At 47.9% G+C, this 26,024-nt stretch overlaps 2 protein-coding genes across 4 annotated transcripts in view; one reads left to right on the top strand and one right to left on the bottom strand.

The window, feature by feature from the left end:
• LOC113263654 (uncharacterized) overlaps positions 1 to 14,815 on the bottom strand; it is a 177,987-nt gene extending 163,172 nt beyond the window's left edge. The window contains exon 1 of the mRNA XM_057303856.1: positions 11,295 to 14,815. The gene's annotated coding sequence lies outside the window, so the exon portion shown is untranslated. The remainder of the gene's footprint in view (positions 1 to 11,294) is intronic.
• Positions 9,795 to 24,643, top strand: NR2F2 (nuclear receptor subfamily 2 group F member 2). 3 transcript variants are annotated; one of them, XM_026510387.4, is made up of 3 exons: positions 9,795 to 10,692; positions 18,483 to 19,010; positions 21,757 to 24,643. In XM_026510387.4, exons 1-3 carry the CDS (start codon positions 10,650 to 10,652, stop codon positions 22,029 to 22,031), a joined length of 846 nt encoding a protein of 281 aa, XP_026366172.1. In that variant the 5' UTR covers positions 9,795 to 10,649; the 3' UTR covers positions 22,032 to 24,643. The 3 variants fall into 3 exon arrangements, with proteins under 3 accessions (XP_026366172.1, XP_026366171.1, XP_026366174.1); XM_026510386.4 differs by lacking the exon at positions 9,795 to 10,692 and adding an exon at positions 15,661 to 16,887; XM_026510389.4 differs by lacking the exon at positions 9,795 to 10,692 and adding an exon at positions 17,982 to 18,322.
• The last annotated feature ends 1,381 nt before the right edge of the window (positions 24,644 to 26,024 follow it).

Below are 26,024 nucleotides of genomic sequence, written 5' to 3'. Positions count from 1 at the left end.
CCTTTCTTGCCTGGATTTTCTGCTCATGTGTAACATCATTTCCCAGGGAGAGCTCTCAAAGATTTGGTTTCTTAGAGATGCGCAATCTCCTCCAAGGTTAACAACCAACAACTTTTTTACAAATTAAAATCGCATAGATTCCAGTTCTGACAGTCACTGGCCTCTGATTGCATATGTCCTTAGAAAGTAGAACCTTCTCAAAGAAAGCCCGCCTGTGCATCTGAGAGGGCTTAGCAAAAGGGGAAGGCTAGAAAATCCATTTGTGTTCATATTCGGAATGCAATTTATTATCCTGAACTATGATGTTTAATTTCAGTGCAGGAGAATGCTGAGAAAAAGAGAGGCAATTAAGAAAAGAGGGTGATGAAAATGCAGCCCCGCGTTCAAATAGCCACATTTACTCAGCACATTCAGTCCATCGGAGAAACCCCCTCTCCTGTTCCTTTGCATCTGCTGGGGGACCTCCCGTTCGGGAAAGAAATGCAATAATCACTTTAGGGATAGATTATTTCTCCTAAATTGCCTTTATTCTACAAGCAACATGCTCTATCTGGCTGCAAGGTTAGTCCAGGCAAAAAATGTGGAAGGAGCGTTTGATTTTGGATTGCACCTAAGTGCTTTTTTTTGTGTGCCATTTTCAACCTCATAATGGGTTTGGTCTTGCAAAGAAATAAGATTTGAACAGCATTTTTCTTGTGCACTTTAGAAAACTTTCAAATGGGAAAACTCCCTGACACATTCTTACTTGAGAAAGGTTAGATATACCTGCATAATGAATGGAATTATTCTTAACTTCATTGATCTTTTTTGTCTATGTGATCTGAAATACATATGTGTTACTCATGAGTGTGTATGTGTGTATGACAAAGATATGCATTCTCAAAAAAAGTCTCCCTGCCTCCCTCAAATTATTCTTCCCAATGATCATTTGAGTTTCTTATAGATCTCAATAACCCTATTGTAGGTGGCAAGTTTAAATGTGCCATATTAATAACCTGTTATCCAAGACAAATTAAGTCCTTATGTGTCAAAAGCACTCGGCACTGGATTATCTACAAGTATTTATTGAATAAATGTTCAGTCCAATTTCATTTTAATGTGACTGACTGTATGTTTCAGCCTCTTAGGCAGAGATAAAAACACTCAGACCTATAACTGCGTTGCAACATTACACCTAACTTGTCTATTTCTATTATTGTCTCCTAACTTAGAATATGGAAAGAAGGCTTTTTCTTTTTTTTTTTTTTTTTTTTTTTTTTTTTTTTTTTTGGTTGTTGTTGTTCTGAAGAGCAGGGAGAGAGATAGAAAAACGGCTGGCATTCAGCCTAAAGAGAAATCATTGAAACAAATTAATCCTATGCCGTTTAAATTGACATGGTAATCCATCATCAGAGAAGGCAAACTCTGAAAGCAATCTAGAATCTGCCCTGCTCTTTCACTGGCCCTGGAGGCACAAAGACAGATAGTAAAGGGGGGTGGGGGGGGGGAAGGATCATAAAAGTTAGGAATGACTTAGAAAATAATAAAATTGATTATATCAGCTCCCACTGTCCAGCCTCTGAAAACCTCCTTTGGAAAGGGAAGGTTAACTTTCAACAGTTGCTTTCAAAGTTTGCTTCTAAGTGGTAGGTCAACTGCAGTGGAGCTCCGACAGTTTGCCTCCTTCTCAAGGCTGCCAGGCTGCTGACTAGTGTAACCGCTGCCTGCCGTGTTTAAAAAGTAGACCAACTAGGAGCTCTGGCAGGACCCACACTTACACAGAAACTTTCCCCACAGTGGTAAGGGGCTTCTTAAGTGGGGTTTAGGATTGGGGTTTGTGTTTTGTTGTTGTTGTTTGGTGGGGAGGAGTGGGAGGGAATTTTTTTCTTCTTCTTCTTCTTTTCTCTCCTATAATCATCCTGTTTTGCACTCAATGAAAATGCATGTTATTGTAATTTTTAAAGTATAAGTTTCATAACATCTTTAAAAATGGAGGCAAGCCACTATGTCCTGTCTCTTACTTGTGCCTTTTATTTTGGAGGCTGATTTTTCAAATCTTCCTTCACTTCAAAAAGCCTGTGATGATATGTTGTTAAAACTTGTTCAAAATTTATAAATTATATATAAAACTGAAGTGTCACATCCTGGTTGATAGTTAAGATGAAAAAAATCCTTACTAAGAGCTCCATTGTAAAAAACAGTGTGCCTGTATTTTCAACACAGAGAATCCTAAGTTGTTGGGGTTTTTTTTCTCTTTAGGGTATTTATGTAATGTTTTTATTTTTGTTTCTGTTTTTGGGGGGCAAGGGGGTTGCAGAACCTCACATCCTCATTATTGCCTAGACATATAAACTTGGACACAGAAATGAATACTATTTTTAATAATGCATTAAGGTATAAAAGCAAGACAATTTGAAATTTCTTTTTTTAATCTCAAAATCTACTCTGTTAACAATAGACAGTGTGTGAAGACAAAAACCCAGATACCTTAGTGCCAAAGGCAAGAAGGCAGAAGGACACGAATATAAACCATACCCCACAGCTGCCCTATTTAAATTTATCTAGGATAGAGTTTCTTCTAGTTTATTAAGAAAACTTTATATGTTCCTGAAACTTCAAAGTAAACAGCACACCTCTTTTCTATGATCAGAATTTTTATTCACTGGTTTTTAAAAGAGGGTGAATAATTCTTGCATATTGACTAATGCTTTTTAAAGCACGTAAGCACAAAAGATAAATTAAATGCATTTCCAGGGTAAATAGGAAGAGAGTTAAAGGCTCTTATGTAAAATATTCATCCACAGCCATGGCAGTAACAATGTTAAGAGTTATTAGCTAAGAAGAGGAGGTTTAGATGTTTGTATGTTTGTTTTAAATAGAACCTAGGAAATTTAAATAGTAGCTCTTCAATAACTGAACATTGAATTGCACTTTCTGAAAAAAATCTGATTCTTTTTATTTTGTTTTCCATTTAAAAACAATGTAGGCTTTAGCAAAATAGAGTATGATTTCAAAAGCCATTAAATCAACCAATATCATATGAAAAGAATCAATGAGTAAATAAGTATTAAGTCTTGGAGACTGAAAAAAAACTACTTTTTAGCCCCCCCTCTCCCCCCCATGCCCCTTGCATCTGACCATGCTCTAACTTCCTTCTAATTGTAAGGTAATATGTCAACAAAGTATATGCAAAATGAAAACCTGCATCATAACTTTTGGAGTTAGTAAATAAGCTATCAACATACATTCTGCAAAGAACTAGGGTTGCCTAATTTTTTAACTTCCCCCGACATATGATATGATGTGGTCCTATTGAGAAATACCCAATGTGACATTTTTCACTGAAGCCAATATTCCTTTCCTTTTATGTTTTCACTTTTGCTTTAAACTGTTTTAAGTGATATCATCTAAATCAATTTACCTCAGTCAAGCACTTCGTAATCTCTTCGATAAGGCTGATTAATTTATTACAAATTGTAATGGACAGATGGGAAAAGTACCTTTCTCTAGCCTATATTCAAAATAAAAGGACCCGTGTACATTTTATTTAAATGTTATACTTTGTAAACTCTCAAGATGAAACTTCCTATGCTCAAGGAGCTAAATACCATGTTAAACACCCTCCTCTTAATTTTGAACAGAAGTCCTTTATTTTTAATGTGTACCTTCAGCATTTCAAGAAATCAGCCTTTTAAGAGGAGAAATGCAGTTGGTAAATTAATTAATTATGTTTCCTAAATTCACACATAATGTTTTTCTATTATGGCTGTGTGTCTGCCTTTGTTCACCTACTTCTTTAATTATATGCTTTATGTTGAAACTTTTCTTTCAGCTTTCTAAAAAACCAGTAGAATGAAAATTAATCCTTAAATTACTTTCCTCCTTCCAAAATTCACCTTGAGTTTGCGGCTAGAGGAAATTAAATCAGATAACCCCCTTTGTTGTTCTGTTTGTATTTTATTTAAGTACACTGACGTAGCTAATCAACAATATTAATTTATCTGGATATCTGCCTTACTAACACTTTCACATTTAAGTGACTGGCACTTGCTATCATTTGATTAATGTTTTTTTTTTTTTTGACATACCAAAAATGAACTGTCATTTTAAAGATTTCATTACCAGGCTCTTGCGAAAAAGGGGGAAAAATATAGCATTACATGATCTTTCCTCACTCTGTCCACTTCTAAATCAGAGCTGATGTCCACATGGCTTTAGATGTCTTTAGAACTTTCTCATCGGGAATGGCCTTGCACCATAATATTAAAAGCATGTAGAGCCCACATGAGACCTGGTTACATGGGCAACAAGCCTATCTGTATCTAGAACCTACTCTTTTAGTGCTTCGATTCATTGAAAAGTAAGATAGAGGATCATGTTGTTGAATTTTTAAATATATATTAGGCAAAAGACGTTCACCTTTTGTTTGAATGCCCTGCCAAAGCTGCCAAACTGAAAACTGACGTTTTTACTTTGAAGTGTCTTTTTATGATTCTGCAAGGCACAATAGCTTTACCATTACTAACTTGCTCCAGCTTGTATCTCAACAATAGTGATTCCAAGGAGCTCATTCAAAACTCTTTTTTGCACTGCTTTCTGCCAGACCCCGGCATGTACACATGAGTGACAGCCTCTATCTAGTGCTTGAGTATATGAACCTTTAATCCATCATGGAGCTTCTAACACCATAAGAATATATATACACACCCATGCGCATACACCTTCGTGCACATAACTATTATATAACTACCCATTAAAATGCCACCAGGTTTAAAGCCAGCAGAATGAATATTTTCCTAATCTCATCCAGATTTTATGGCTATAATTTGGCTACTGGCAAGATTCTAAATTAGCTTTTACTTAAATGAAAGCAGGTAAAATATGTAGTAGATTTTGGGGTTTTGAAACCCCCTCCCACGATAATCTACTGTTGTAGACATGTTAGAAACATTGTTTAAAGTGAGCTGGGTGGTCAGTTACATGGAAGAAAATATTTCACTACATTATGTGTTCCTATTTCCTAAAGCCCACCTCCATGGAGTGAGCTTCCTTGATGGATGAGACTCTTGTCTCCCTGAATGGAAACCTGCTTTCCTAGGAAGGATGGGGGTGGGGGAGAGCAGTGAAGGGCAGGGAGCTCTAAATCCCTGCAACTAGGGTGAATTTTCCCTCCTCTTCTCCTCCCTCCTGTCCTTCTTCCCTGTTTTCTTACCTTCCTCTCTTCTTCCCTTCCTTCCCCTTTCTTTCTTCCTCCTTTGCTCCAGCCCCTTTGGTATATTAGTGTAGTTAACCTTCGCTCTGACCAAGACCAAAAAGGGCTAATGGAGGAGACCCGGTTCCTAACAGCCTCAGGTCAGCCATACTCTAGAGCTCCCATCCCTGGAATTAGAGGATTACCAAGGAAGGCATTCCAGGCACCAATAGCCTCACACCTGAACACATCGCTCCAATCCATTAGGATTCATATTAAAAATAATAATAGTAATAATAAAAATTAACCCTTCTGGAAAACGGTTAATTGGATCTTAAGTTATATTTCCTGTTGCATTGAGGGGCCAAGCAGGGCAACCTGAATTCCTCAAGCTGCCAAGAAAATCGAGCAATCTTGGGGGCGGGGTAGGGGTGGGGGTGGGGAGAGGAGGGATAAATAAATAAATAAATAAATCCATCAGCTTCTTCAGAAAGAGCAGATTTTTAAGATAAGGTCAGGTGCTGGAAAAGGAAGAAGAAACGAAAGAGATTCTCCCCTTTCCTCACCTTCCGCCCCTCCTTTCCCCCCCAAAATTAGTGTCCTCTTGATTATTTGCAGCTGTGTCGAACCTCGAGGTTTGTTCACAGTAGCCAGCGAGACTCCCGCTTCTAGAAGTGAAAAGCCATTTTCACGCCAGGACTTTGCTGCCCGAGTTTGGGGAGAAGGTTTCCTCTCCCTCCCAGCAAACTCCCCCCAAAGCCTTGCTAACTTCAGCGAGCCCTGAAAGCCTTCGCTCCTCTGCCACTTGAGGCTCTTGGACCCAGCCTTGGGGCCACAGACCGATTTCCACCGCTGGAGCGTGGCTTGATACCCCCCAAAGCTAATTTCCCGCCCTGGAAAGAACGAAGACGCGCTTGGGGCTTCGCTGGTGTTTGTCACCCTGCCCCTGCCTTCCTCGTCGGCCTCAGACTTCCTCCCACCTGCCCAGGAGCCCCGAACCTGCCATCCACTAGCCCTGTGGCCCGCAGCGGGTTCCGCCACCCGGCGGCCGCCCTAGACACTGGGTGGGTGGGAGGGACAGGCAGCCAGCGGGGCTGGGCCGCTGCGTCCTCTTTGGGAACATCAAAGGAGAAAAGGGGCAGAGATAAATCAAGGAGAAAGTTCGGGGATGCTGCGGGTCGCGGCTGGGGCGGAAAAATGCAACCCGTTTGGGTCACACCTTTACTCCAGGAGGCTGCCTGGAGAGACCGCGCTGTGGGGGAACCTGCCAGTGTCAGCGCGCCGGGCCTGCGTTGCACTCCCGTGGCCACCTGACCACTGTCACTCGCAGCGTGGAGCCCGTGGCTCCCAAGCCCTTGGCCCCGTGGCGGCCCGCGCAACCCTTCCCCGGCGGCGGCCCGGAGAAGCCGGGCCGCGGCGGACTCCCTGCGGATTGCCGCGCCCTTGCGTCTCCCGTCGAGTAGGGAGGGACGGAGGCCTGCGCCCGGGAGCTCCCTGGCGGTGGTCCGGCCGCCCCCCTCGAGGGCTGCTCCCCCTTCTCAGCCTCGCCAAATCCCTGAAAGCCTGGGCCCCCTTCGTCACCCCGGGGGCTTCTAATCACTCCGTATCGATTTCCCTAACTCTTTTCATCCCGTTGAAGACACATCTTAAAACACTCCAGCCCGGAGTGTGCTCTGGGCTTTATCCACACTAATAAAATGATTTACCCTTCTCTCTGCGCTCTCCTCACAGAGGAAAATCGTTCGAGCCCCGGCTACTTGTGTGTGATCAGTAAATATTTAGTGCGGTGACATCCTCAGCTAGGCTTCGGATCGATTCGGGGACCACCGGGAGGTGCGCACGGTCCGGGCGGGGCCGCGCCGAGCCCGCCGAGGGGGCTCCTCCCGCCCTCGCCGCCGGCCGCTGATTTACGGCCTCGGCAACCAGCAAAAGAGGGCGAAAGCGCGCCGGGAAAATTGGCTTTTCAACCTTTTTACTTTTGACATTCAGCCACCTCCCCAGGGTCTAATTCTCGCCTCTTCTCTTTCCTACCCCCCCTTCCCCCGACCAAGGGCGCCCTGTGCGCCCCGCGCGCCCTTCCTGCGGCAGCGCGCTGCGTTCGCGCCCCCGCGGCCCGGGGACCACCTATCACAGCCCTGCGCCGGGACGCGGGGAGGCCCAGACCCCTGCTCTGGGGGTCGTCGCCTTTTGGGCGAGGTGCACTCTGCCCGCCCACACCTCAGAGGGCGGAGAGAGGGTGGTGAGGCCCGCATCTCCATTCGCCGAACAAGGAGCCGCTCTCGCTACCTTTTCTCCGACCCTCGGTCATTCCCCTATTTCTGCGACTGGTCCTCGACGCCCCTCAGGCCGGATGGCTTTGGGTGGGAACTTCACTTTCCTCGCAGGGAAGCTCCCGTTTCCTTAGAAGCGGAAAAAGCGTTGGGCTTGGATGTGTTGGAAGGGGGCCTCCTACCCTGATCTTGGGTGCCAGAGGGCTGCGGCCGCCGCAGTGGCAGTGGCAAGTGTCCGCGTCCCCCTGGCCCTCCCAGCCTCCCCTGGGCTCACACTCTTCACTGCAAGGTCGCGCCCTGGACCTGGACCCCAGGCAATGGGCCCGACCCCGACTCGCCTCTCCTGCGGGACCGCCACCTCGGATGACTACATTGTCCCCGAGTAGGGAGATGTGAGAGCTACTGAGCCCCTGGGTTCCACCGCTCTTCAGCCGGGGTGCTGGGGCCTGAAACACTGCAACACTGTTGCCCACCTGTTAGCAGGCCTGCTCTCCTCTCACCTGGGGCCCGGGCCTCTGCAATTCCCTCGGGCCCAGGGAGGAAGGTGAGCGACCTTGCTGGGTCTGTGCACCCCTCCCCAAAGCTAGCGCCCTCTCCTTTGTCCTACTCCTGATTTTCTAAACTGCCTTATCTGCAGACTATATCTTTATACTAATGCATACTTAATTGGTCCGTCTTGACTGTCCATATAAAACAATTTAATTAGGGTGCTTTCTTGCTTTGGAGAGCAAAGAAAAAAACTCTGCCCAGTGCTTATTGTATTTAGCACCAATACAGGCAGAAAATGTAGCACAAGTTTTTGGTTGAAAGAGCACCTCTGTGCCCATTGAAGGGCGTTGATCCGAAAAGACAGAAAGGACAAGTAAAATCGATTTGAAGCGACCCTCTCTGTCCCTTTCACACCATTCAGAAACTCCATTCCTTCTAAGACAAAGACCAGCGCCTTGGGAATTCTCAGGGAAAAAGAGGACTCCAGTCCCACAAGCCTAGGGCACTTTTTAAAAATCCTCAATATTGCACTTAAAACCGGCTCTCGGTTCTGTGCCCCCCGCGTGTGGGTTTCACAGACACCCCCTCCAAAGCGTCAGGCAGTATGGCTGACAACACCCCCACCTCTCTGCACGTTCCGCCTTCTGGCCAGGCCAGGCAAGCCTTTTAGGGTTAGTGCAGCCCTCACCTTTGACCCCCAAGATCGGAGTGACTGCCACGGTACAGAGTGCAGAGTTACAACTCAGGCCAAAGTTAAAACAAAAAAACACTTCTCCCAACCCAGGGAAACCGGTTCTGGTCTCGCCGCCTAAGCCACCTTACCCAATAACCCCCTCCACCTCAACTTTTTTTTTTCTTTCTTTTCTTCTTCTTCTTCTCTTGCAATGAACTGACCTAGCCACCTCTGAAGGAAGGAACTTAAGTTGTCAGGGCAGCGTCGCGGGGTTGCGGTGAGTTGTCCTCCATAAGGAACCCGAATGCCAGGTTATCCGACAGGCGCCCAGGCTGGGGAAGGCGGTCATCGATCAGACCTGGCAGGGAAGGGAGGAGGGAGAAGAGGAGAGAGGAGGGGAGGGGAGGGGAGAGGCTGGGCAGTGATCACCTTCACCTGCCCTGAGCCCAGCCCCCCTGTTGAACTATCCTTCGACCTTCTGCGGGGGTTAAAGGGGGCGGGGGCGGAAGGGAGGGGGCACCCCCCCCAGTTACACAAGTGGCCTCCTTCTATAAGAGAATGAGTTCACCACCTCCCCAGAGAAGCCTCACCATCCATCCACTCGATATAACTGATGAGACAAACCACAAGGAAAAACTTCTGTAGCCCATATTTATGGTATTAATGAATAGTTAAAAAAAGATTTACACTTCTTATGATCAATATTCTGAGTTATTTCCCTCAAAGTATATAATTACAGTGTCTTCAGAGTTTTCATCATTGTTTGAGGTGGCAAAACCATTTGTAATTTTCATTAGCCAGTAAACATGTAATTAACATTCAGCACTGTGTTTAACTTAATTCCTGTTTAAGACAAGGACAAGAAGCAGCCGAAGAGCGTTAGTTCCATTTGTCAAGTCTGACATACATCTTACCATAACAGTTTCCTAAAATAAAAGATCCGTGTTTCCCCATTATTCTTCTCTTAAAACAAAACAAAAAAATCCATTAGTTAAAACTGTATTAAAACTGCAAGAGGCAACATAGTTTATTCCCAATTTTCTCTAGTTACTGTATTCCTGCTTCCTTTTTTTCATTTGGGAGGGTGGGTGAAGGGAGGGGGTTAATTAAGCATTCATTATTTGAAGACTTGAAATTGGGAACCCCTCCCCCCAAAAAGAAATAGGTTTCCTCCTCAGGAAAGTTCTAGAATGGGGACTGGAAAAGGGGGGCACGGATCTGCAGGGGAGAGGGAAAAATCACTTGGGGGGACATGAGTTAAAAGTAGAAAAATGAGGATTCCAACGGATTCCTAGGAAAAATGTTGCCCTCCTGTTTCAAGTTCTATCTTTGATCCAGGGTGAGGGGAGCCTGTCTGCCAGTCTGCTAGGCTGCTGCTTTTTCCCCCTCCTCTCCCACCTCTGTTTTTTTCCAACTTGCTTTAGGATTAGCCTCCATCCCTCTCGACCCCAAACAGTGGAATTTGGCTGTGCCTTGGGTCGTCCTGCTTTGCAATATCGCCTATAGTTGTTGGCGGTTTTCTGCTGAGGCTGAGCCGTTTGCTCCAGCCTCCGACTAAACTCATTAAGTTGGGAGATTTTTTTCAATTGGACGGGTGTTTTTAAAGTCTCGTCTTTCCAGCCCCAAACAAGGTGTAACAACGCACTCTTCCTTCTAAGGAATGAGATGAGAGACAAGGATCACTCCAGACATCTCCTACCTACGGTTTGGGGTTTTTTTTCTTCAAGGCGAGGCTTGCATTCCTCAGCAGCTATGTACAAAGCTCCCTGAAACCTCGTCTCTCTAAAGTTAGTGTGCAGGGTTTCCCAGGGCTGAGAACGCCTAATACATGGGGAAGCACTTCCTCGAGGTGGAAGATCTCTCCCTTCACCTTTCCTCTTTTTCCCTGCAGGCTAGTGCCTACTTTTTATCAGTTTGCACAATCGCTTAGATAAACACCGAGGAGGAGATTCTCTTTAATTATCAAAGACCCATCTTTTCAGGGGGCCAACAAAGCGTTTATTTCACCCGCCAAACTAAAGGAGAGTTATTCCTGCTTAGAAGGAAGATGCAAGCGGTTTGGGACCTTGAACAAGGCAAATATGGTTTTGGTATGTTTACTTACAGTATTTTTTCTCTCTCTCTCTCCTTTCTCACTTTTCTCCTTGTGCCGTGTGGGGCTGGGGATGACTTGGGGCTTTTCAAAATATCGGTTTGCTAACGTGTATGAAATGCCTAGGACTGTGGTTTCAGAGGTTTGGGGAGGGGGGCAGTCAATTCAATGCATTGCCATATTTTATTACATGTGTGTGATAGGAGAGGTGGTGGAGGGGGGATGAGGGGAAAAATACAATTGCAAAGCTGCCAAAATATGATTAAACCGAAGCGTAAAGACTGCGGTGCCTCCCCATCTCCTCGTCCTGTCTCCTCAAACTCATTTCCTTCGATAGAGCAAACTAAAAGCCAGTCCTATAAGCGTGTTTTTCCAAGCAACAGACGACTCGGTTTGCTAGCAAAGGAGCTGCGAGGCTCGCACTAAGTATCAGAATTTACTGTTCGATTTGCCTCTGCGCTTCATTTTGCAACCTTGTGCAACTGACAGCCAGCCAGGCAGGGAGGGAGGAAAGCTCTGCCCGGCGCCCTCGGCCGCGGCTCGGGGAGGCGAGCGCTCGGTTAAAGCTAGGAGGAGAATCGCAACGAGAAGGGTACTCACCATCGGGCGGGGTGGTGGAGCTGGCGTGCGGATTTCAGGCAAACGTTTACCTTTTTGCTGTCTATTGCAACCGCGTCGGGCTGACTTAAGAAGCAATTCTGTGCTCTGTCCAGAACGTTCAAGGAACGGTTCCTCATTTTTAAAAAGCCAGCGAGAGAGACGACAGAGACAGAGAAAGAAAAAGAGAGGAGGGGGTGAGGGGGACGCACATAAACCCAGTTCAGGGGGAAAAAAAAAATCATCACCTCTCCGCCAGTGACTCGGGAAACGCAGAGGTGGCGAGATCCCAGTCCGGTCCAACCAAGCCAGAGCCAATTAATTTTAAATCCTGAAGAATTATTCAGATTAAAATGTACAGAAGTTTCATTCTCCTATGCCTACGTGAGCTCAAAGTCGTTTCCCTTTAAGAGCTCCTTTTCTTTTAAAGTTGAATTTTAGGCAGCGAGGACTCTTACACTAGGGGGCAGACAGATACTGTACTTGCTCCAATCTTAAGCAATTTTTTCCCTCCCAGCATATGCTCTGATTTAGCACTGTAAATTTTTCAGAGGACCCAACTCTGACAGCCCCTGGTGATTTTCAAAGTACCACAAGCCAGTGGTTAAAAATTGCATTGACTTGGAAGTTCAGAGGGACACAATGGAAGCCCCTTTCCCTATTCATGGAGCTCCAGTGTGGTGGAAGAGAAAAACACACACGGACTAGATTGAGGGAGAGGAGGAATTCAATGAATCCTGGTGGACAGAACTGGTTTCTACTGAGTTCAGAGTTAAACTCGGCATTTGCTGGGGTCTGTATTCATATTGTGATTTAATTTGTGGAGAATTACAGCCGTCAGGCCACTTTCTACAAGAAAATCATATTCCTGGGTGGGTTTACTTTTCTTTTTTTTTTTTTTTCACCAGAGTAAAACAAATGTTTTTCCAACTTTCACTGGCCAAATTAAAGCTTGCCATTCCTCTCATTAAAATAAATTTACATGTACAATAAAAGACTGGGCTGGATTTTTTTTTTGAACAGTAACGACATATTGATATTTATCTGTAAGTCTTAGAGCTGTTTATTCAAGGGAAGTGAGCATCTCTGAAGAAGACATTTTAAAATATTTTCCCCTCTTTTTGTTTTTTTCTCAGTCTGCAGTCCTTTCTCTTCTTGTATGCGGTAAAATTAACTATAATTGATATGGCCATTTATTTATATTTTTGGATTTTTAATAGCATCCCCATAACTGAATGAATCCTAAAATGCAGAGTGAAACACCTCTGACTTCATGGCAGCCCTGTAGTCGTGTGCTTTAGCAGGTTTCAGTTCTGTAAGAGATTGGGAAATTCTTCATTTTAAATCTGAGGCCATCAGAGCGCACTTCAAATACCAAAAATCTCTAAGTGTACTGTGGTAGCTCTTCCTCCTCGAAAATTTCCCCCTTCATGTCTGTAAAAAGGTGATCTTGCTATGGAAGTGTCTGCACTCAAGAGGAGAGATTAAGATTTCCCTACAATCAATTATTCCCATTTTCTATTAAACTGAGATGGGTATGCCCATTAGATTTCCTATTTCAACACAGCCCCACCACATCTCTGCTGAGTTTGCCCCTAATCTACTGACATTTGTAGCATTAGGCAATCCCTTGAATCATAGGGGTTGAAAGGGAAGAAAGAAAGAAAAAAAAAAACCTCCTCTGAAATGATTTCTTTTCCATCCTTCTGTCCTCTTTAAGAGAAAGTTATATTGTGTCTCTAATCAACCTGAAATTCTGAGCCTGTCTTCTCTCTGTGGCAGTCTCATCACACACCAGGTTTATGATAGTTCAGTGTCCACTATAGTTGGGGTTGTTTTTTGTTTTTTGTTTTACAACTTTCAGATAATCCCAGCACCTGCAGCTTTAGTGAAATACGTGATTTCAGTGGAGAAGGGGTGAGGGCTAAGAAGGTTTCAGGGATGAAGTGTAAGGGGGGTTTCTCCTTCCCTAAAAACTAGCCCCTGTCTGCCTGCATCTTCACTTAGAACCTACCTTGTATTCTGCCTGTGTGTAAAGGGTATTGAATGCAAAGTGCACACCAGCACAGGTCAATTATACGTCTGGTTTATGGTTTTTTTAAATCTTTCATCTCGTCGATTTTTTTGAACTATCAAGGATGCTTTCCTGTGGTCATTAATTTACCCTTTATATGTGTTCATGTTTCCTGAAGCTCAGCGTGTTTTATGTCAAATATTTTAATTGTTCATAACCCTGGTTGGCTTACCAGTTTACGGTTTTTCTCTGTGCGAAAACGTGTATGATGGTGTCAAAATTTTGTTCCATAAATGTTGAATAATCACAATTCACTAACTTCTCATAATCAAACCGAAAGGGTACTGCGTTGAAATATAGTGTATTCTGTGGGGGCAATTCTAGATGTTTGATGTTTAAAATCAAACGCCCTGGAATTCAGAGACACATGCATGTTGATGATTTTAGCACATTGAGCAGAATGGCACAGGCTATGAAGTTGTTCTTATTACAGTCAATCTCTTGAGATAGACTATGGCTTGTGTGTGGTTTTTGTGAGTTGGACTTGGTATTATTCCCAATTTGGAGAAGAATCTCTGGTTGTGTTTTAATGACTATATAGATGCTTAAAAGGAACTTGAGGAACAATGAAGTTCGTACTCAACTGTTCCATGACCTAGAAACACAGTCGCTGAAGTCTTTGTCTGTGTACATTGACAAATGTGCATCTGATACATGTGCGCTTACATGTGTGTACAGAGGGTATGCACAGGGGAGGCTGGGAGGCTGCTTCCGCTTGTCCATCAGCGGGCACAACGGTCTATTCACCTCTCTCCACGATTGGGTGTGTGGCAGGACGTTGGCTTGTGAGTTAGCTATAACTAATGAGAGAGGATAAAGTTGAGGAAAATTGATTTTAATTGCGTCATGACAATGAGATGAAGTCTACTTGTGCTTCTCAGCATCCGAGATGCTTTATTTGAGCAATTAAAATGTCAGGCCACATACCTGTGAAATGTTAACCCTACAAGGAAAAGATAGACGCTAAACGGCTTTTTTTCCTCGAAAAGGGAAAAAAAGAAATAAGCCACAAAAACAAGTGATCAGAGTTGATTAAAAGAAGAGTCTACCATCACCCGGATTTGACCAAATGTTTCGTTTGGTAAATGCCTCCAAGCTCGGTTCGCGGCACCTTCCTGCCCCCCACCCACTATCCCTCTGCAAAGAAACCGGGGAACTTTTCTCTTTCTCTGGCATTGTGGGCACAAAGATGCGCCGGGAGTCCCGGGTGGTGCGCGAGCGACGGATTTCGTGGCATAGCCAAGTTGCGGGAGGCGAAGTCCTCTATTCCATCCAAAGCCTCTCGCGGAGCCTTTAAGAGGCGTTGTGTGTGCGCGCCGCGCTCCTCTCCCCGCTGGGGCGGAAACCTCCGGTGCGGGGTGCGGAGAGCTCGGGGGCCGCGTGCCCGGGGCCGGCCCGGGCCCATCCCCCGCCTGGCGGTGGTGGCGGCGCGGCCGCCCCCTCCCCGCCCCTCTTGGCCCCCCGCGCTCCCCGCGCCGCGGCCGCGACGCCGCTCGCGCTAGGACCGGGCTGAGCCCGCGGCCGCCATGGCGGGGCCGCCGCGCTCCGGCCAATGACGACGAGGGGGCGGCGCGCGCGCGCCTGGCCAGGCCAACCCCGGCTGCTGCCTTATAAGGCGCGCCGTCACCATGGCAACGTGCGCTAAGTTGCAGCAGTCGTGTCAAAGTTCACTATATAGAGAGCTCAGTGAGCTGATCGCGGAGAAGCCACTTCTGCCAGCCCCGGCGCCTATAAATCGCATTCCCTCCCGCGCCCCCCTTTTTAGCATATTTGATCACTTTGATTCTCTGTTCTTTTCTCTCCGCGGTGTGTGTGTGCGTGCGCGCGTGTGTGTTTTCTTCTCCTCCTCCTCCTCTCCCCGAGTTGCCTCCTTTCTCCGGGTGCCGTGCTGCCTTTTTTCCCTTCTTTCATTCTTTCTCTCCGTCTTTTTCTCCCCCCTCTGCGCACGAAGGATGTGCTTCTAGGTGGTGATCTGCCCTCCTCTCTCTCTTTTATCATTTCTCCCCCGCCGCCGGCGAGTTGACTCTTTCCCTATGTGTGTGAGGCGGCGGCGGCAGCAGCAGCAGCGGCTCCGGCGGCGGCAGCAGCGGCAGCAGCGGCTTCAGCGGCGGCGGCGGCGCTAGACGCGGCGGCTCCGGGCCCGACCCGGCGGCTTCGGCGGCGGCGGCTCCGGCGGCGGCGGCGGCCCGGGCGGCCCGCAGGGAGCGGCGAGCGGCCTCCATCCGGCGAAAGCGGGCGGCGGCGGCCAGAGCGAGCGAGGCGCGCGCCGGGCGCCCGTGGCAGGCGGCGGCGGCGGCCCAGCGCCAGGACGACGCCGAGCAGCGCCCGACGCGGACCACTTTCATGCTGATTCCCCCGGACCCGGGCAGCGCTCCGGCCACTCCGCGGGCCGCCGGCCTCCGCCCCGGCCTGCCCGGCTCTCTGGGCGCGCCCGCGACCGGCGCCTCCGCTCTCCCAGTCCTCCTGATTTCGATGGCTTTCCTGAATGGCTGACTGTGGGCTGCCCTGGACTTGGCCCCCGGACAGTCGCCTCTCCTCCTCCTCCTCCTCCTCTTCCTCCTCCTCTTCCTCCTCCTACTCCAACTCCTCGGCACACCAGCTCTGAGAGCGAGAGAGTGAACGAGAGAGGGAGGGAGAGAGTGAGAGCGAGCGAGATCTTTGGAGAGATTTTTTTTTTTTTTTTTTTGCCTCCTACTTCTGTCTTGAAGCCAGACAATCGACTTGCAGCTCTCCCTCCCCTCCCTCTCTCTCCACGTTCTGCTCCCACTCTCTCTCCCCTGGCCCCTTCCCCTCCCCTCCGGGCGGAAAGCCCCCCGAAACCAACAAAGCTGAGCCGAGGGAAACAAACAAAACAAACACACCGGGCCAGACAAGCAATCGACAAAACTTTGCAAAAGCAGAAACAAAAAAGGAAAAACTAATCAACCTCAACCAACCAGCCCCCGAGCCACCCGGGGCGCCCTCCCGCGCCCTCTCGCACCCTCGCACACACAAAAGGCGGCGCGCCGGAGCCCGAGACCCGGGAGCCGCCGCCGCCCGCAGCCAGGGGAGCAGGAAGTCCGGACGCGGCCCCCATAGATATGGCAATGGTAGTCAGCACGTGGCGCGACCCCCAGGACGAGGTGCCCGGCTCGCAGGGCAGCCAGGCCTCGCAGGCGCCGCCTGTGCCCGGCCCGCCGCCCGGAGCCCCGCACACGCCACAGACGCCGGGCCAAGGGGGCCCGGCCAGCACGCCGGCCCAGACGGCGGCCGGTGGCCAGGGAGGCCCCGGCGGCCCGGGCGGCGACAAGCAGCAGCAGCAGCAGCACATCGAGTGCGTGGTGTGCGGGGACAAGTCGAGCGGCAAGCACTACGGCCAGTTCACGTGCGAGGGCTGCAAGAGCTTCTTCAAGCGCAGCGTGCGGAGGAACCTGAGCTACACGTGCCGCGCCAACCGGAACTGTCCCATCGACCAGCACCACCGCAACCAGTGCCAGTACTGCCGCCTCAAAAAGTGCCTCAAAGTGGGCATGAGACGGGAAGGTATCGGCCTCTCATTTCTCCTCTCCCCCCCCCCCGCCTGGGGTCCCGGGGCCCTGGGTGCGTTTGGCTAGCCTGCTCTGGGTAAGGACGCAGAAGCCCCAAGCTCCTCTCTTCGTATTGCAGCTGAAAGGGGTTTTATACTAGAAGCAAGTTCTGCGCTGGAACCCAGACCCCCAAATCCGCATGCTTTGGCCGACTGATTTCCTCCTCTACTTTCTCTTCGGGCTGTTTCATTTTCTTTGCATTGATTGCGAGTTCATTCGAGTTCGCCTTTCTGCGAGGGATGGGGTGTTGTCTGTTGTTGTTTTAAAAGCCTGGTTTACTTCTCTGCCTTTCCTCTCGATTTCTCTCTCTCTCTCTCCCCTTGTTTTTCCTGCATGTTCAACATATGTCCCTCCTCCCCACCCCTCTCCCCAGCCCCCACCCTCTCAAAAAAAAAAAAAAACAACAACCTGAGATTGTACTTTTGTACAGGAGGTTCAAATTACAAATGGCAATTTTATGCACTTCGCCGTATTAACGCTGCTGCCCGGGCAGCGCTCATGTGACCCTCCGTGGATTAACATTCTGCTAAAAAAAAAAAAAAGGATACCTCTGTTTTCTTTTTTCCTTTCACTTTTGAAAGGAGGAGAGCGCGATAGGGAGCAGGGAAGGGTGGGCGAGGGGCCCTCGGCGGCTGCTTTCGCTCTGCGCGAGTTGGGTCTTTGTGATATAAAATTCGCCGAGCGCCGCGAGCAGTGCTCGGCCAATGGCGCGCTCGGCGCCGGGCGCGGGCTCCGGGCTAGGGCGACCGAACGCCGGGCTTTCTTTGTGTTTCTGCGAGAGCGACTCTCCCGGTCCGGCGTCAGATAACAGCCCGAGCCCGAGCCTCGCCAGCTTTCCCCGGCCCTCTCGGGCCCTACCCGGGCTGCGCCGGCGCCGGCCGCCTGCTCCCCGCCTCTCCCCGGCTTCCTCTCGCCTCGGCCGGCCTCTCTCTCCGCCCTCTCCCTCCGTCTCTCTTTCTTCGAGCACACTGATTAGGCTGCCGCCAGACCTCGGCTTTCCGCTCGTCTCTCACCGGGGGTTCCCCGCCGGGCTGGGGTTGGGGCTGCCGGGTTTGGGGGAGAGTTGTTCTGGGGTGGCCGCAGGCCATCTGGGGTGAACCCTTGTGTCTTTTTGCAAAAGCGTCTCACCCTCCCCCCCAGACTCGCCCCTCCCGCTCCCTCTCCTCCAATCAATAAGAAATATCAGCTGTTTAGCAGTAAAGAAGAAAGATGCCCCCAGAATGCTACATCCCGCCCACAGTGCCGGGGACCCCGAGGCAAAGTGGTCAATTCTGGGTCCTCGGCGGCCCAGCCCCGAGCGGGCCTCGGAGGCAAGTGTGCCGCTCTGGCAGCCAGAGCCTGCCTGGGTGGTGGTTTGAGAGGAGTGCTGCCGGGCTCCTGGCGACTTCCAGGTCTGTGGCCCTGGCGCGCTGGCGAGAGGGGCAGGCCTGCCTGTTCTGGCGCGGTGCGGGGTCTGGGTTAGGTGGGGGTCGGGCTGGGGCAGACCCCGCCGGGGTAGCTGGGGACAGAGGCTGGTCATTAACTGCGGGGTGTCTCCTTTCCTCCCCGCAGCGGTGCAGAGGGGCAGGATGCCGCCCACCCAGCCAACCCACGGGCAATTTGCTCTGACCAACGGGGACCCTCTCAACTGCCACTCGTACCTGTCCGGATATATTTCTCTGCTGCTGCGCGCGGAGCCCTATCCCACGTCGCGCTTCGGCAGCCAGTGCATGCAGCCCAACAACATCATGGGCATCGAGAACATTTGCGAACTGGCCGCGCGGATGCTCTTCAGCGCCGTCGAGTGGGCCCGGAACATCCCCTTCTTCCCCGACCTGCAGATCACCGACCAGGTGGCCCTGCTTCGCCTCACCTGGAGCGAGCTGTTCGTGCTGAATGCGGCACAGTGCTCCATGCCCCTCCACGTCGCCCCGCTCCTGGCCGCCGCCGGCCTACACGCCTCACCCATGTCCGCCGACCGAGTGGTCGCCTTTATGGACCACATACGGATCTTCCAAGAGCAAGTGGAGAAGCTGAAAGCGCTGCACGTCGACTCCGCCGAATACAGCTGTCTCAAGGCCATAGTCCTGTTCACCTCAGGTAGGAAGGAGCCCTGCCCTCTCATGCCCAAGGACTCCTAGCTCAGAGTTAGGGCCCAGAGAACTTGGGAGTCCCCAGAGGGAGCCCAGCCTCCCCCCTTGGAAGGCCAAACTGTTGAGTGCAAACTTGGAGTGGGAACTTTGTATAGGTGCTCGGCCTCACCAGGCCTGTCCAGGGGACAGGAGAGGAAGGCTGGACTTGAGGAAGGTGGCCTCAGACACAGGCTTGCAGGATGGGCCATGGGAAAGCCTCTCCGGCCTGCCAGACTGGGGATGCATGTTCCTTAGCCCAGGCCTTCAGGGCCAGCTGAGCCTGTGCAATCTCCCCTACCCCATGGCTCGCTCTCTGTCACCCTGGCTGAGCCTTGAGGAGATGCCTCTGGGCACTGGAGCTGTCCTGGCATCATCTCTGCAGGGGAAAGTTTGCCCCTGCAGGGGAAAAGTTTGTCTGCTAACTCAGTAGGAGTTGGGGCTCCAGGCAAATCCAACCTGAGGGCAGCAATTTTCAAAATCATATTCTTATTAAAACAATGCAGACTGCCAGGAGAGGAGGAAGAGCTGTCAGGAAGGGGCAAGAGGAAGAAAGGGGCCATCATAACTGTCCAGAGTGTCTGCGAGGGGTGCAAGATTCTGGCCTCCTGCTTCCTCTCCCCAGGCAGACACTTAAGGCAGTTCTCAACCCAAAGTGTATGCCAGCTTGGGCTGGATATGAATGTTGCCAAAGATATAAAACCATCATTGACTGCATTATGAAATCTAATTAGTTTGTATGTAGTTTAACCTGTGTGAGTAATAGATCTAATATTAATTAACTCTTGAGGCCAAATGATTTTTGAAGGTGTCTGGCTTTCCACTTTGGGCCACACCTGAGCCTTTTGGCTGCCTCCAGGCTGAGTTGAGCCTATCCCAGGTGGGTGGAAATCACCCCCTCCACATTCTTGGTCTAAGTTGTCAGCTGATCCCTTTGTCATGGCTGAGAGGGGAGAGGGGTTCCCAATTCAGAATAACAAACATTTGGGTGTTGGTAGGGCTTGGAACCTAGAAACTGCAGTTTTTACAGCTTGTAGTCAGGACGCTAGGAGAGCTGAGTAGTTCTGTGGCAGACAAAAAGATTCACAGTCTCTTCCTTATTGTTTGAAAGAAATCTGGGGACCCAAGTCATTAGCTCAATCGATTGCAGGTTCTGAGTCCTTAACCCACTGTCTGTTATACATTGCTGTTTTTCACACATAATCCCCCCCCCAACAGCCACCCCAAATTCTGCGTTTGAAAGTCCTTAAGTAATCAATTAAAGGGCAGTGTCTGGGCAAGGAAGAGCTGTATGGAGAGAGGCTTGGATCTGGAGTATTTTTCTCAGGGGAACTGTCATAACTAGAACATTTGCCTGATGCAAATAGACAGGCAGGATATTCCCCTACCCCACAGCCACCTTCACCCCCATGCCACAACCCTGCTACACCCAGCCCATGATCCCAGACGATGGGGGTGTTGCTAATTTCTCGATATCATTGTTCGCTCTTCGCCTTACCCTTGGTCTTTCAAGGAAAGAAATGCCTGATACTGTCGTAACAGTTTAATTTATTACTATTTGCAAAATGTGGAGGCCTGTGTGGAGAATGCAAATCTCCTCACAAAGAGATAAAGGTCCCTCTTATCTGATTCATAGGGAGACATACAGTGTACCAATGCAGAGGGAGGGAGTCCTATGCAAACAGATCTTTTAATTCCTGACCACAGACACCTATGCATTCTCTCTACATGAGGAATCTTAGATACACACATGAGGAAATTGCATGTGTGTTCTGGTTCTTGGGGTGGAGGAAGTGGCGGCTGTTTTCAAATATCTGATTTAAGGATTCACAATATGCATGTGTTAGCCCCAGTCTTGTCTGGGGAGCCCAAAAAGGTCAGGTCACAACCTGCACTGCCTTCACTGAGAAGCCTCTCATTTCAAAGGCACTTATTGTATTTTCACATATCCAAAAGAGAAAAGTGTTTTCCTGAAGATAACAGGGAGGGGTTTCTTCTTGGAGGGACCTGAGTCTAAAAAAATAAATAAATAAATAAAGGGGGGTAGGAGAAAAAGGGAGCAAGAAGAAAAGGGGGAAAAGAAACAGCTCAAATGAACAGAGAGATCACAGTTTGCATGGCTGCCCTTCAATAGGGCTATACTGACAAGATCAGTTTTAAAGGGCCACTTAAATCAGTTTCAAAGACTGGAGAAAAATGAGTCGCCCTCTTTGGGGAGAATCTGAGGCTGGGTCGTGGACGCCATTACTAGAGGCTGGGCCAGGTTGTTGCCCCCCCCCCCACTATATAATTATAAGCCAAACTATTATTTACAGAGGAGGAGGGGGAGGAGCCCTGGCAGTTTTCAGTTCATCTGTTTGTCTGTCTGTTTACTGACTTGAGCCAGATTTCACCCAATGCACTTTGCTTGGGCCTCCCAGTGACCAAGCCTGAGGACTGGGACAGTGAAAGCCTGCAGTGCACTGAGCTGTGTTTGACTTTAAAGCAACTACCCCAGGATCATCTCGTGCTCTCCTCCCCCCACCCAGCTCCCCTCCGCCCAAGTTTTCAGTACAGAGGCATTTGCTCCAGCTCCGGTTGGGGCAGTTTGACAGAGCCCTGTACACAGACCTCATGTGACCCATTTCAAACCTCTTAATCTGATGACTGAATTCTTCTTCTTCTCCTTCTCCTTTTTTTTTTTTTTTTTTTTTTTTTTTATTTAAACTTTCTTCCAGATGCCTGTGGTCTCTCTGATGTAGCCCATGTGGAAAGCTTGCAGGAAAAGTCCCAGTGTGCTTTGGAAGAATACGTTAGGAGCCAGTACCCCAACCAACCAACGCGATTCGGAAAGCTTTTGCTTCGCCTCCCTTCCCTCCGCACGGTCTCCTCCTCAGTCATAGAGCAATTGTTTTTCGTCCGTTTGGTAGGTAAAACCCCCATCGAAACCCTCATCCGGGATATGTTACTGTCCGGCAGCAGTTTTAACTGGCCGTATATGGCAATTCAATAAATAATAAATCAAAATAAGAAGGGGGAGTGAAACAGAGAGAAAGAAAAGGCAAAAGACTGGTTTGTTTGCTTAAATTCCTTCTGTTAAGAAAGGATATAAAAGGATGTTACAAGTTTGCTAAAAGAAGAGAGGGGAAGAATTTCATGGACTGTGAATTTCAAAAAAAAAAAGACTGTCAAATGAACTTTTACAGAATGCATTAAAAAAAAAAAAAACTCCTGTGTCGGTCAGAACAACTTGCTACTTATCATTTTTGTATAAAAAGGAAATTAGTCTTTTTCTTTTTTGGTAAATTTTTGAAAAATATTGCTAAAAGTGCATTTAAGGAGATTGGGAGAAAATTAGCAGAATGGAGAAAGTAAGTCTTTTTTTTTTTTTCCAAATTATTAATTGTCCTGTGTCTATGTACCTCTAGCTGTTCTTTTTTGTACTTTTCTGGTTCCAAACCAGTTTATTCTGTGGTTCTATAATAAGTTTTGATATAATCTTGGCTTCTTAAAAACTGTGTATCCTTAAAATATATGTTCTGCAAGAATTAAAACTGAGTCCATGAAAATATCATAGGAAGACATAAAACTTTAAAAGGCAACTCAAAGATGATGGAAACGCACTTACAAGTGGTGACCAAAAATTTTAGGTGAAGTTGAGCACTCTTAATTTGAGAACCGGAGGAACCACATACAACATTTAACTTCCCCTACCCTGCCCCCCCCCAAAAAAAGACACCACGACAAACCTAGCTTTTTAAAAATATTTTAAGAAAGAGAATGAACTGTGGAATCTATTGGCAGCCAAGGAATGTGTCCAAGACACATGCTGAGGTTTTGAATAAAAAGTGAACTTTTGTAATTTGAATTGGGTCCCGCTTAGTTCTTGAATTGTTACGAAAATCCTATATCTGTTTGTATATTTGCAAACCCTTTGTATTATAATTGTTGATATTTTCCCTTTTTAAAAAATACCATTGAAATCAGCATGACAAAATAACACTGTTGGCACTTATAGGTAACGTGATTGATTCAGTATCTTAGAGTTTACAGTTTGTGTTTTAAAAAAAACTGAAGGTTTTTTTTTTAAGTGCAACATTTCTGTATACTGTAAAAGTTATAATAACTGAACTGTTTGGTCGAGTCTTTGTGTGTTATATTCCAAGGAAAATTGAAAGTATTCAGAAATTAAAATATTATTTGATATCTGAAATCTGTTTGGCTGTCCCCACTCACTGTCTTTCTCATCGAGTAGAGCCCCTGTGAGCTCTCGCTGAGCCGGGCCGGGGGTCCATTTGTTTACTCCCCTCAGTCAGTTTGTTCAAAGGTGGACTAGTGTATTTGCCTGTTTAATTTGGGTGTGTGTGTGGGGGGGGGGGGAGAAGCTGAAGTTAATGGTTTATCTATGGTTTAGGAAGTGCCATACTGATATAGTAAACCACCCCCATTCACCTAATCCTCCTTTTAATTAAAAATGGATTTTCCAGGAAAAAAAAAGGCCCTTATATTTGTCACACTTAAGTGCCTGCTTAGGGAAGGTATTGTGGAAAGTATTAGAAATCTTGAAATCAGTATCTATTTTATGATCAGAAAAAAATACTGTTTTGTACATTTCTGACAGTTAAGCAAAAGACCGTTCTAGCAAGCTAATCACAGCATTGTAAATAGAGGGCAGTTGTTTGCAGTGAGTTTTTCCTTAAGTAGGTGTGATTTTTAAAAATACTCTGTGGTTCTCATCTAGCTTGGTTGTTGAGAGGATTTCAAATTCAGTGATAGAGCTTAGAGCGCTAAAGGGTCTGTTTTTAGTGTATATATGATAACTTGCGGTTGGCCTGCCTTTCCCCTCCCCCCTTTACGTTCATTCTGTGAGAGCATGACCACAGGTCAAGGGAGTCTTTTCCACTGGAGTTATGTACATAAAAACACATCGACATTTTGACATTTAGGATTGTGTAGATACAATCTGTACTGCTCTTGGGATCCTTTGTCCTTAGAAGCCAAATTAAGAAAAAGAAGAGAAAGAAAGAAGGAAGGAAACTTTACAGGGTGTGCTGATTTGGAAGTAGTAACTATTTTGTTTTAGAGGTGTTTGTTTTTTTTTTTTTTTTCCTCTTTCTCTTTTCCTGGTTTGAAGGAAGCTCAGTGTGTGGGAGCTTGCAATTTTGTTCTTGTTGAGGTTTTCCAGCACCCCCCCCCACCATCCTTCACTATGCTGTGGTTTAGCGGGTGGGTAGAGGAGGTGGGAGAAAAGGGATCATTTTGTAAAGTGTATTAAACTTTGATACTCAGTTCCAGTCAATACATGTAGACCAGAAAAATCTGTCTGATTTGTGAATTTGAGCAGAGTCCTCCCATCTGACCCCCAGCTTCTTTCTGTAGATATATACATACATAAATACAAGTATGTTCTTAGGGCAGAATATCGCTGACCTTTAGCTCGAGGTTTGTCGGTTGTTGTTTATTTTCTCCTCTTGCAAGTGCTATCCATGTGAGTGTGTGAAGTTTCTCTAATAAGTAAAACACAGGCCCTTTTCCTTGTTTGTTTTGTGTTAGTTTATTGTAAACAGCCATTTGTTGTAAATTATTATTGGCATTAAATTATAATTTATGATTTTCAAAGCAAAAGACAGTCCCTGTTTTATTATGCTTTAAGCATGTGTTCTAGTCATTGGAAATCTCTCTCACTCTCTCTGAGTTTCAGCAATGAGCTTGGGGTCTGCAAGGCAGAAAAACAGGACCCAAAATTTTTCAAACGGTTAAAACAAAACCTCTTGTATATGTTTAGAGTGGCCGGAGGAGGATCTGTTTAGAGTCTTGAGTTTGGTTTAAGTTTATTGCATTTAAAGAAAGTTTTTCTTTTCACGCTGAGTTAGAACAAAAGATCTTTGCTGCAACTGAACTGGACAAAAGACGAGGGCTGGGACCCAGCGAGTGCGTTCTGTGTGAAATTGACGAGATCTTTAAAAAAGCTGCTAAACATGGCGACTCTTTCCCTTTAAGTGTCTCTTTTTCCTTGCTGGGTTTTTTTTTTTTTTTTCCATCTGATCTGAGCTCGCTTTATTTCTTTTCCCAACCCGCTCCCCCTCCCTCCTCTTGGCGCTCGGGGGTGTGAGAGAACCCAGTTAGACGCGAAATGCAACAATAGTCCGAGGAGAGAGAGAGGGGCGATCGCTGCTTCTCGCCACTTTCAAACAAACCTGGGGGAAGACTGAGCTGGGGGTGTGTGTGTGTGTGTGGAGCGGGGAGGGGGGAATGTAGCCCGCTCGCTCGGCTCCCGGTCGCCCTGCCTCGGCCCTTCTGCATTAGTTCTCTCTGGGCCGCGAGGGGCTGGGGCTCAAAGTTAGCGGGCGACGTCCGGGGCTGGTCCCGCGGAGACGGCTGCGTTCGCATCCGGCCGGCTTGCAGGGACGGGGGCCTGGAGTTGGCAGCAGCTGCGGAAAAGTGCCTGCCCCCCAGCCCCCGCCCCCCACTTACGTGCGGCGGAATTCCGCCAGCGCCCCCGGAAAGTCCGGGGTGCCGGGCGCGCGGAGCTGCACTCCCTGGATGTGCACGGAGCGGCGACAGGCGGGGGGCGGGGGCGGGGGCGGGGGGAGGTCAGGAGGAGCTCGAGCGTGTGAAACTCTGCCTCGAAGCTCGCTTTTGACTTGGTCCTATGAGCTGAGCCAACATGGCGTCTCCCATTGCACCGCGAGCGCCGGGCTGCCAGGCACGGCAGGGCCGGGTAATAGAAAACACATTGGTTACCAAAAAGAAAAAAGGGGGGGGGGCGGCTAAAGGCCATTCCATCTGCAGGCAGAAAACCCTCTTTTAAACTCTTGCTGGTGAGTGAGTGCGGTCCTCGATTATTCTGTAATTAAAGCAGCAGAATTCGTAGGGAAAATACTGGTAACGCTGTATCCCCTTCTCTCTTGCCCCCCCCCCCATAATTAGGAGAGTTTATTTCATGTCTCCCCTCCCTATAGGAGCCAAATTAGAAAAAGCAAAAGTCTGTCTCCTCAAAGCATCT

This window comes from Ursus arctos, unplaced genomic scaffold (assembly GCF_023065955.2).
Source record: "Ursus arctos isolate Adak ecotype North America unplaced genomic scaffold, UrsArc2.0 scaffold_28, whole genome shotgun sequence".
Lineage (NCBI taxonomy): Eukaryota > Metazoa > Chordata > Mammalia > Carnivora > Ursidae > Ursus > Ursus arctos.
This window is presented reverse-complemented; position numbering and strand designations above follow the sequence as displayed.

Bases quoted from the DNA above. Each gene is read 5' to 3' on its own strand.
- NR2F2 (XM_026510386.4), top strand. From the start codon at position 16,446: ATGGCAATGGTAGTCAGCACGTGGCGCGACCCCCAGGACGAGGTGCCC. The intron at 16,888-18,482 runs GTATCGGCCTCT...TCCTCCCCGCAG, and splicing joins AGTGGGCATGAGACGGGAAG to CGGTGCAGAGGGGCAGGATG. The intron at 19,011-21,756 runs GTAGGAAGGAGC...ACTTTCTTCCAG, and splicing joins CATAGTCCTGTTCACCTCAG to ATGCCTGTGGTCTCTCTGAT.